The 11746-nt window shown below is 42.2% G+C and overlaps 1 protein-coding gene across 2 annotated transcripts in view; it reads right to left on the minus strand.

Moving 5' to 3' along the window:
* Window positions 1-4420, minus strand: part of LOC114661971 (transmembrane protease serine 6) — a 97045-nt gene extending 92625 nt beyond the window's left edge. For both annotated transcript variants that reach the window (XM_051935124.1, XM_028815243.2), the window contains exon 1: window positions 3994-4420. In XM_051935124.1, the coding sequence (XP_051791084.1) occupies window positions 3994-4080 (87 nt within the window). In that variant the 5' untranslated portion in view covers window positions 4081-4420. The remainder of the gene's footprint in view (window positions 1-3993) is intronic.
* Between the last annotated feature and the right edge of the window lie 7326 nt (window positions 4421-11746).

Here is an 11746-nt window from a genome sequence, read left to right on the forward strand (position 1 = left end):
CAAACATAAGTTCTTATTGTTTTTAACACAAAGAGACACTGATGGAGTGATCACATAGAATGGTATTTTAAAATATTCCATTCATAAATCCCTTCATCCATTTCCAAAGACATTTAGTCCGTTTCACTGTCACAGATGGCCAAAACCCGGGCCAGCAGAAGAGGTCTCACTGGACAAGGGGCCAAACATAACATTCTTAAACCCACATAATCCAATTCAGGCCCACAGGGGACCAATCCAAACAGTACTACCACATAGCCAGTGTGGCGGGCCGCTTCACCCCTCAAGGCTCAGCTGAGGAAGGGGCAGTGTGGCTGGCGGGTGGCCGGGATGCCTTCACACTGGGGAAGAAACATGGCCAGAGCTTTACCTCAACCTAAGAGCTAGGTGGCAGCCCAACCACCACCCCCCCCCCCCCCCCCCCGGGTCGCAGCGGTGACTTGGACTCCCGCACGGCCCCATGGGAGTTGGAGTTTGATACAGCCCAATTGGGATATGTGAGCTCTGCCAGGGGGTGCTGAGCCCTTCTCAGCAGCTCTTCTGTCACACCTGGAAGTGTTGCAGGAAATGAATCAATGAGCACCTGGAGCACTTCTGGGTGCCTTATAAAACAGCACACAATACTCTGGGAGCCAGAGTCGGGTGGGAGAAGATGAAGCTTGCCGGGAGGAGAAAAGAGAAGAAGAAGAAGAAGAGATTTGTGTATTGTGTGCTGCGCTTGTAGACTGTGTTTGGCTTGGGGGAGACGGGGAAGACGTTACCCACATAGGAAAATAAAATAAAAAGTTCTGTGTCTTTTGCAGTTGTGCCTCTGCGTCTGTCTGTGCCAGGTTGGAGCGGCGGTGCCCACCTTGGAGGTCCACACCAGTTAACCTAACAGCTTTTGGGAGTGTTGGAGATACCACCACAGGGGCAGAGCAGTTTGGTTTTATGCCAGGAAGAAGTTATGGAGTCTTAGTATTGAGACAGCTCATAGAGTAGCATTGAGAAAAACAGAAAAGACCGCATATGGTGTTTATAGACTTATGATAGAGTGCCACATCAAGAGGTCTGAAGCAGAGGTGTAGCTAGGGTTTTCAGCGCCCGGGGACAACTGAAGATTTTGTGTCCCCTCCTGTTTGCCAAAATGCAATGGGGAAGGGATATTTGGTGCCCCCTGGATGCTGCACCCAGGGACAGATGTCCCCCCATGCCACACACCCCCCCCAGCTACGCCACTGGTCTGAAGGTTCATAAGAGAGAAAGGAGGACCAGAGAAGTGTGTCCAGGATATAAATGAGGGAGTGAAAGCAGTGTTGGGGTAACAGACATGATTCAAGATAGAATTAGGTCTGCACCAGGGATCTTCTGTAAGTCCTCATCTCGTTGATCTGCTTATAGATGCATTGAGTCATGGGATTAAAGCCCAGTTCCCCTGGTGCAGACTTTTTGCTGATGACATTGTGTTGTGTAGCACCAGAAGAGAGGAACAGGAGAGGAAGTTGGAAGAATGGAAAAGGGCTATGAAAGATAGAGGGTTGAAGAAAAAAAGGACACCATCCATCAGCAGCCCAGAGCAGTCGAGAAGGAGCAAAGGACCTCACAAGTCTTTGCATGCATAAGCGTTGACCCATTGAATATTCTGTAGGCATTTATCAAGTATTTGAAAATAATAAATGCTGCTACAGGGAAACAAGTGATCTGAAAAGAGAAGTGACTTGTGTCCACCTCAGCTAGGAAATAGATAGGTTTAATAATGATCAGGTTTCAGAAATTACCCTGAAGGGGAAGCTACTAAAAAGAGTGGATAAATGTAAATATCTAGGACTAGTGGTAGCCCAAGAAGGAAAAGCAGAGGGCAGTGTGGATGGAACAACTGGAAGAAGAAATCAGAAGTATTGTGTGATTGAAGACAAGGTTTTTAAGACCAACAATGATGTATGGAGCAGAGACATGGGCAATAAAGAGAGCGCAGGAGAGGAAGTTAGTGGCAGAAATGAGAATGCTGAGATGGATGCTGTAGAGCTACAAAGAAGGACAGAATAAGAAATGAGTCAATCAGAGGTACCACAAAAGTGGGAGACGTGTCTACGAAAGCACAAGAAAGCAGATTGAAGTGGTATGGACATGTGATGAGGAGAGACAATGAATATGTAGGCAAAAGCGTAATGGGAATGAAAGTGTAGGGGAAGAGAAATTAAGAGAGGCCAAAGCAGAGCTGGATGGATTAAGAAAAGAAAGTCTGAAGGAAAAGGGTTTGACTGAGAAGGGCATGCAGGACTGAGCTGTATGGACAAGGTTGATCAAGCACATTGACCTCATAAAAAGATGAATAAGAAGAAGGAGGAGGAGGAGGAAAACCCTAGCAGATGTGTGGTCAAAGAGAGGCAGAGGATCTGAAGCAGGATCTGTAAGGCAGCAGTACTTACTACTGGGCCACCATACCATCCACAAATGTAATACTCTATCATACAGTAAGCAGCCAGAGAAATATTTAAAAATTTGGACGTGAGCATCAGTAGGCTTTGCACCCTAGGAACCAAGTTACCCAAACTATTCTATAACATTTCAGTAATTATTTACTGCTCTGATGCTGATCTTTCTGATTATAAAATAGGTCATTACGATAGCAATTGAGAAGACAAATTTGTAATAATTGCAGAATTACGGTATTTGAGGGTTCCTCTAGAGTGCCTCCTTCTCTTGCACGATTTGGCTCAAAAATTAATCAGCACATCGTCATCTCATAACAGGCTTAAGTTTCGAGTTTGGTATTTTTCTATCCAGCCGTCTTCAAAAAACTGTGACATACAAACACACAGACACACAACCCTCATCGAGATATCAATGCTTTTCGGCAACAGGGAACTCAAAAACATCGAGATCCGTCGAAAACCAGACATCGCAATTTTTGACGAATCTAAAGAACATAGACAATAAATTCTGGTGAGGAACAATACCCACAGAACAGTTTTAACAGATTATAAAGCTATCAATCTTATTTTTAACCCCCTAAAAGCCCACCTATTCCAGATCTCAGCAACGGGATTTGGCAGCATGGAGTGTAAAGGAATACATACCTGATCCTTAAAGGAACATTTAAAAATGTTATTCACAATACGATAAGAAATCAATGGATCAACAGCCAGGTATGCCAAGGACTGTTTAACTGTCTAGAGAGATCATAACACCATTACACTGACCATCATGGATGCTTCTCATGACCAACTGACTGACCAATCTTAGATATTCGGTAGCCAAACGAACATGACGGCGTCCTCTAACCAGATATTTTATTCATGTGCTCTAAAACAGGGAGACTTAAACACCGATTAGGTAAACACAGAGACTCTGACCAGAAACACCTGATGAAGGCTGTACAGTCAAAACATTGTGTCTTTAATTGTCTTTCCTTTTCAGCGTGGCAATAGCCTTTAACTTTGTTTCTCATAAACAACATGTGATTTAATGACACAGAATGTCTTTAACACAGTTTCAATGACCGAAGAGGTAATCCAATATTTAATAGCACATCAGAGACACTTAGAATGACTGATCTTTGGTCTTCCAAGAATAAACTGTTGGAGCGGAGAATCGCTAATCAGAATAAATTGGAAAATTTAGTTTACTCGAGAGGGCTTAAACACAGCCTGAATGACCAGAGGAGGAGTACCACACTGTACAACAAACTCGAGACTGAATCTTAATACATAGTGCCCGACCCCCGCGGCCCTAAGGCACGGTCAATTATCACAGAATTGACTGAGAGGAACCGTTTGAACATTTTGACCGATCCGAGAAACTACAATCCAACACAACTGATAAGTAGGACCATGACACCGTGTGATATAATCATGCCCCCCTCTGTCCCCATTTCCTGGACTTAGGTTCAAGTTTCATTCGATTTTTGTTTTACATAACCTGTGGATATTTCCTGCTTGAATTGCAAAAGTTCAGCAAAGTTTTACTCAGCACCTCTACAGTGTTTTATAATGATTAAAGCAGCAATCTCACCTTCTTCTTGTCTTTTTTCTCTGTCGCCTTCTCGAAAACATTCTTACAGAAATCCTTCAGATGCTCAGATCCATTTTCTAAAGCCATGCCTGTATTTCCCCAGTCGAGCGTGGATGCAGCTTCTCCTCTCTTCTCACAGTCATTAAATCTACTGTTGCCACATGGTGAGAAGCCCTGGTGGACTCTGAAAACAAAATGTCGTAGTTCAGTATTAAAAAAAGACACACAGAGAGAGGGAGAGGGAGAGATTTCTGTCTCCTATTTGGCCGGTCAAGGTCTGCACAGATCAATACTGGATGTTTCCCTGCCCCTCATTTCAATGTTTGCTTTGCTGGAGATGAGCTGACGGTTGGAAGGTGGCAGGAGCTCCCAGGTGAGATTGCATTACAGGAGCACAGGTGCTGAGGTTGACAATTAATTAGCTCTGCCAACAGAAGCCCTGCCAAAAGAATGCCTTCGTTTAACACCGAGCGGGCAGCGGGAGCGGAAGACACTTGAAGACAGCCGTCTGGAGTTTTGTTTGTTTTTTCTGTCACCCCTGACCATCGGACCTTACTCTTACTCTATGTTAATTAAAGTTGTCTTATTTTAATTCTTACTTTCTTTTACTTTTCTTTTCTTCATCATGTAAAGCACTTTGAGCTACATTATTTGTAAGAAATTATGCTATATAAATAAATGTTGTTGTTGACATCCATTGGAAACTCCCCTCGCCCCAGCCGACCCTCATATATAACCAGCTTATTAGTTCAGAAACTGCAGGACAGAGCGCTGTGTGCATCAGGCAAATTAATCCTGAAGAAGTCTTCTGTGAGGTATGATGGTGCAGTGGTTAGCACAGCAATATGAACCCTGGCCTGGCCAATGCTGATAGTGATCTATGAAAGAAAAGGATTTATTGATTATCCTCTTGATGTTCTTTGAACATATTAACAAAAAATCTAACTTTTAGTAAAATAATTTAAAGGAAAAAGAAATTCTCATCCTAAATGAAATCCATCAGTCCATCCTTTTTGCCACAATTATAGGCACCCTCAGAAAGTAAGTATGAGTAAAGTCTAACCGAAGTATGTTCTCATTCATATCTCACATTTTTAAGTTCATCTGAGTGAGTAGGAACTCATACATGATCAGCCATGACTTCTTGTTTCACTGGGGTATAAATATGAGGTGACAGACAGGCTGCATTCCCTAAGTCAGGGGTGCCCAACTCCAGTCCTGGAGGGCCGCAGTGGCTGCAGGTTTTCATTCTAACCCTTTTCTTAATTAGTGACCTGTTTTTGCAGCTCATTAACTTCTTTTGAATTCATTTTATTTGACTTGCGTTTGAAGACTCAGACCCCTCAATTGTTTCTTTTTCCTTAATTAGCAGCCAAACAATAATGAGATACAAAATGAGCCAAAACAGGACCAGCAAACTGTGACCATCATACAATATCTGAAAATAAAGAAAGGTGAAGGTCTCAGGAATACTGATCTGCTCTTAGAAAAGAGAAAATTTCGGAAATGTCTGCTATTGCACAGTGAGAGGAGCAACAAGCCATGGAATTAAGGAACGGGTTTAATTAATGACAAGAATCAGCACCTCATTAAGCAACTGGTTCGAGTTTGAGGCCCTGACTTAGTTGGTCTTCTGCTGGCTCACTCACTTCACATTTCACTTCTGTTTGGGTGCCATTTAAGGAAAGAAATGAAACAATTCAGAGGAATGATGAAGAAATTCAGGGAACATTTCTTAAAAACCAAGTCAATTAAAATTAATTCAAAAGAAGTTAATTAGCAGCAAAAACAGATCACTAATTAAGAAAAGGGTTAGAATGAAAACCTGCAGCCACTGCAGCCCTCGAGGACTGGAGTTGGGCAACCCTGCCCTAAGTCATCCATCACAATGGGAAAGACCTGAAAACGCAGCAATGATGTGCGACAAAATGGCATCAAGCTGCAAAAATGAGGAAATGGCTGAAAATGCCCATTTCCATTCTCAGGGTAATCTACTATATAATAAAACACTGAGGTGTGTGTGTGTATGTGTGTGACCTGTCCCTCAGCACAATCTGATTGGTCAGTTCAGCTCTGGTGATGCATTTGAAAGAGGAAGTGTGAGGGTGAGCCACACTAAGAAAGTGACCTTCAAAGGATGGGACTTATAAAATCGGACAGGAGGTGAGAAAGGTGCCTTGAAAATTCTGCAATGCACAGAAGAGAGGTAGAGCTTCAGAAACATGAGGAGACAGAGGAAAGGCACAGAAGCAATGTGCAGGGTAAGATAAATGGCAAATATTTGGAAGGTTTTCTGTTGCCTGGAGGTGTGAAGAATCAGTTTACATGAGGGTGTGTGTCTATGTTGACCCCAAACACAGTGAAGAGGACAATTCAAGTAAGAAATGAATCTCCAAGGATCAAAGCTACAGAACTGCAGACACTAGTTCAGAAATTCTCTAAAACTACAATCAGACACCACCCACATTACCACAAGTTGTCTGAGAGCATTACCAGAAAAAGCCTCTGTTGCCATCAAACAACAAATTCAAGTGCCTACAGATTGACAAACATCACTAGAGCGTTCGATGGGACCGAGATCCATGGTCAGATCATATAAAAAGAGATCATTAGATAAGGGTTTGGTGTAGCGCATGCAGAAAAGTACCTCATCCCCATTGTAAAGAATGGTGGTGGATCTTTGATGTTATGGAGACTTGAATTATCTGCAAATAGTAAATCAAAAACCCAACTGCCTCTGCCTAGAAGCTTAAACTTGGCCATGGCTGGATCTTCCAGATGGACAATGATCCAAAACACACCTCAAACTCAACACAAAAATGGTTCATTCACGACAAAATCAAGATGTTGCCATGGCCATTCTAGTCCCCTGACCTACACCCCATTGAACGTCTGTGGGGAGAGCTTGTAGAGTAGAGTAGAGTCCACAAGCCTGGACCTTGAAATCTGAAGGACCTGGAGATATTCTGTAAGGAGGATGGAATTGTCTCAGATCTCTCGCCATGTGGTCTCCTAACTTAAGCATTGCGGGAGAAGACTTGGAGCTGTCATCTTGGCAAAAGGGGGGATGCACAAAGTACTAAATGAAGGGTTACCAATAAATATTTAAGAAACATTTGTTTAATAAGAATTTTTTCCTTCAAATTATTTTACTTTATTTTTGTTACTATTTTAAAGATCAAGAGGATACACAAGAACATTTTTTTGCAGCCCATTTTGCTTTTATTTATCCATTGTGACCATATTAGTGGAGGGTGGTTTATCACTATTGGTTTTGCCCCAACTGTCCAAAGATGCTGAATTGTGGGGTATGTGCGTGGGTGTGTCCAGGACCCCTTGCACCTGATATGGGAGGAATGCCCATTAGACTTCTAAGATCCTGAACTTGATTGGACAGATTTGTGCACATGGACACCATGGGCTTCTTTACTACTGGTGAATGATTTTTTGTTTCCATCCATTCATTTTGTGGCATGCTGAACTAAATTTTTATAAGTCAGATGTTTGCTCTGAGGGTGATGACAGAGAAGTATAGAGAAGGCCAGAAGGAGTTGCATTGCATCTTTGTGGACCTGGAGAAGGCATATGACAGGGTTCCTCTCAAAGGAGCTGTGGTATTGTATGAGGAAGTCGGGAGTGGCAGAGAAGTACGTAAGAGTTATACAGGATCTGTACGAGGGAAGTGTGACTGTGGTGAGGTCTGCGGTAGGAGTGACGGATGCATTCAAGGTGGAGGTGGGATTACATCAGGGATCGGCTCTGAGCCCTTTCTTATTTGCAATGATGATGGACAGGTTGACAGATGGGATTAGACAGGAGTCCTCTTGGACTATGATGTTTGCTGATGACATTGTGAGCTGTAGCAATAGTAGGGAGCAGGTTGAAGATACACTGGAGAGGTGGAGATATGCTCTAGAGAGTAGAGGAATGAAGATCAGTAGGAACAAGACAGAATACATGTGTGTGAATGAGAGGGAGGACAGTGGAATGGTGAGGATGCAGGGAGTAGAGTTGATGAAGGTGGATGAGTTTAAATACGTGGGATCAACAGTACAGAGTAATGGGGATTGTGGAAGAGAAGTGAAGAAGAGAGTGCAGGCAGGGTGGAGTGGGTAGAGAAGAGTGTCAGGAGTGACTTGTGATAAACGGTTATCAGCAAGAGTGAAAGGGAAGGTCTACATGATGGTAGTGAAACCAGCTATGTTATATGGGTTGGTGACGGTGGCACTGACCAGAAAGCAGGGTACAGAGCTGGAGGTGACAGAGTTAAAGATGTAAAGATTTGCATTGGGTGTGATGAGGATGGACAGGATTAGAAATGAGAACATTAGACAGTCAGCTGAAATTGGACGGTTGGGAGACAAAGTCAGAGAGGCAAGATTGTGTTGGTTTGGACATGTGCAGAGGAGAGATGCTGAGTATATTGGGGGAAGGATGCTAAGGATAGAGCTGCCAGGGAAGGGGAAAAGAGGAAGGCCTGAGAGAAGGTTTATGGATGTGGTGAGAGAGGACATGCAGGTGATGGGTGTAACAGAACAAGATGTAGAGGACAAGAAGATATGGAAAAAGATGATCCGTTGTGGCAACTACTAACAGGATCAACCGCAAGAAGAAGATGAAGAAGAACGAAATCTGAGCATATTTGCCTAATGATCAACCAATATGGCAGACAACTGTCTTGCTATCAACCAATACTCTGCGCAGTTACGTCATTTTTAAAGGGTATGTAGAGCTAGGATCAGAGGGGTACATCTAATAATTTATATTCCTGATTATTCCAAAACTAAGGAGAGCCAGATCCTACCATGATGGCCTTTGTGCCAGTTATAGTTGAGGTGCCAATACAAGGTGCACTTAAAATAGGCCAGTTTGAGGTTGTGGCCCGACATGGACATCTATGGGTTATAGGAGGACACTGGAGAACATTTAGAAACAGCCACACATTCAGGGCCAGGATGCAAAAAAAACTTCAGGGTGGAGTTGTACATTTTTTCTTGGATTCATTTACTGTTTAAAACAAAGCAATTCTTAAATTTCTTTTGAAAGCTTGACAAATTCCTGGCTTGATTTTTGAGGCTTTGTCATTTAAACAAAACATACCACACTGAAGATGACATATACAATGAAAACTCTCCATAAATGACTAAAAAGAGAATGCCTAACTTGAAACACGCTGACGGAGAGAATAAAACAAAACGCATGATGTATCTATGAGAGGAAACGGAGTGAGCGCTCGGCAAACAATGTCTGTTTGTTAAAGTCATGACAGCTTTTGCTAAAGAAAATTACAGTGCAAACCATTCCTGTATCCCTACAAAAGGCAATCTCTCTTGACATAATAGATACATTGGCATAGGAACAATAACATTATATATCATCATTATTCTGTATTATTAAACAGATATTAGAGTGGCAAGGCGCACCACTGATTAGGCCTGCTGCATCACAGACTTGGCATTCAGTTCCATTCCCTGCCTTTGTGCCCTGTCTGGCTGTCTTGTTCTTTCTGTGCCTGTGTGGAGTTTTCTCTACGTAGACCTGCTTTTATTACCCCCCCCCCCCCCAATCCCCCCCAAGAATGCTGGGTCGGTGAACTTAAAATATCAGATTGTCCCAATGTGGGTAGAAGTGGACCCTGGGATGAACTGGTGCCCTACCCAGGGCTGTTCCCAGGACTACTAGGCCCCCATGACTCTGAGTCAGTTTAAGGTGGGCTATGTTAAATCATTACAATTGGTCTTGCACTTATGTAATAGTTTTCACTTTGTTACTTAGTGCTAGGTTTTATGTTCATTATCACTGGAGAAAGTGAAACGTCTTGAGCAAGAGAAAGGTGCCATATAAATGCAATGTATTAATATTATTGTTCCTATTATTAATTTCTCCTCACATGTTGATCTGTCTGTCTATCTACAGTGAATTTAGAAAGTATCAGACACCTTCACTTTCTGCACGCTTTATTGTGTTGTTGATTTCATTTTAAATTGTAAAATTTTCCATATTTGCCCATCAATTAGCACTCAATAACCCATAATGGCATAGTGAAAATATGCTTTGAGAAAGGTTTGAAAATTTATTAAAAATCAAAAACTGATGTCTCTCACTCATGTAAGTATTCAGTACTTTGTTGAAATCCCTTTGGCAGAAATTACGACTTTGAGTCTTTTTGTTCGGACTCGGTAGGAAAACAGACAACTAATTCCTTTGTTAAACCGAGAGATGCATGCAAAAGGCAAAATAAACTTAAGGAAAAGGCTCTATATAAATAAAATGTATTATTATTATTATTATAATTAATTAATTAAATAAAACAAAGTGACTGAAACACAGACGAGAGGCAAAATTGCAGTCAGAATTCAGGCAAGAAATCGAAGAACCAGGCCAGACATGAAAATAAATCATAAAGAGAATAAAATAAAGGTTTTGAATGATTTATCTACAGATTGCATAAAGCTCACTGCAACCGCTGACCTTTTAATCCAGTCTGCTGATGAACTCGAGGTCACGACCCCAGAGACCACGCCCCTAGCAATGCAGGACACAACTCTAACAACAGTCCACAAGATGGCATCCATTTTAAGAAAAGGCTATAAGACCGCCATAATTCATCCCTGATCATGACAATACTTCGGTTGTCTTTACAAGCTTTGCACAAACTGGATTTGGGAAGTTTATCTCATTCTTCCTGGCAGATCCCCTCAAGCTCCATTTGATTGGACAGGAAGCATCAATAAGCTGCCATTTAGTTCAGTTCCCTCCATAGATGTTCTGTGGGATTTAAATCTGGGCTTTGGCTGGGGAGCTCAAGGACTCTCAGAAATGTATCCCAAAGTTATTCTGACATTGTCTTGGCTGTAGGCTTTAGGTCAGGCGAAAGGTGAGCCATCACCTCAGCCTGATATTGTGTGCGCTCTGGAGCAGGTTTTCTTCAAGGACCTCTCTGGATTTGGCTGCATCCCTGTCCCTTCTGCTGAGAAGCACTCCATAGAATGATGCTGGCACCACCAAACCTCACCATTGGAATGGTATTTGGCAGGGGATGAGCAGTGCCTGGTCTTTGACATATATTGTATTTGGAGTTCTGCCCAAAGAATTCAGTTTTTGTCACTCGGAGCATTACTAATGTTTTTATCCTCTTTCCCTGATCCATGCCTCACCACAATTTGATCACAGATGTCTACAGAGAGTTCCTTAAACTTTTCAGCTTGATTATTATCCTGAAATGCAGTTTGAGTGGTGGGACTTTATATACATAAGTGAGGTCCAATCAGTTCAATCGGCCACATTTGAACTCCAATCAAATCCTTTACGGGGAATTAAAGCAAACAGGATGCAGCCGACCACAATTTGGAGGACCACAGCAAAGGGTCTGAATACTTAAAGGAAGGAGAGGTTTCACTTTGTGATTTTCAACAAATTTGCAAACCTTTCTGAAAATATGTTCTCACTTTGTCATTAGCAAAAACAGGTCACTAATTAAGAAAAGGGTTAGAATGAAAACCTGCAGCCACTGCGGCCCTCCAGGACTGGAGTTAGTGATCCCTGCTATATGTTCATCCAATCAATAATGTTAGCAAATCTGACAAATAGATGCGATTGATTGTAAATGTAACTGACGCCTCACCCAGCATTAAATAATTACAATCACAGAGGATTTCCTTTTGGCTGTTTTGACACTGATCAACAGAAAAAAGACTCTTTAATGTCAATGTGAAAATAGACCACTGCAGAGTCTCCTAAATTAGTTTCAAAT

The sequence above is a fragment of the Erpetoichthys calabaricus genome, chromosome 12 (genome assembly GCF_900747795.2).
Source record: "Erpetoichthys calabaricus chromosome 12, fErpCal1.3, whole genome shotgun sequence".
NCBI lineage: Eukaryota > Metazoa > Chordata > Cladistia > Polypteriformes > Polypteridae > Erpetoichthys > Erpetoichthys calabaricus.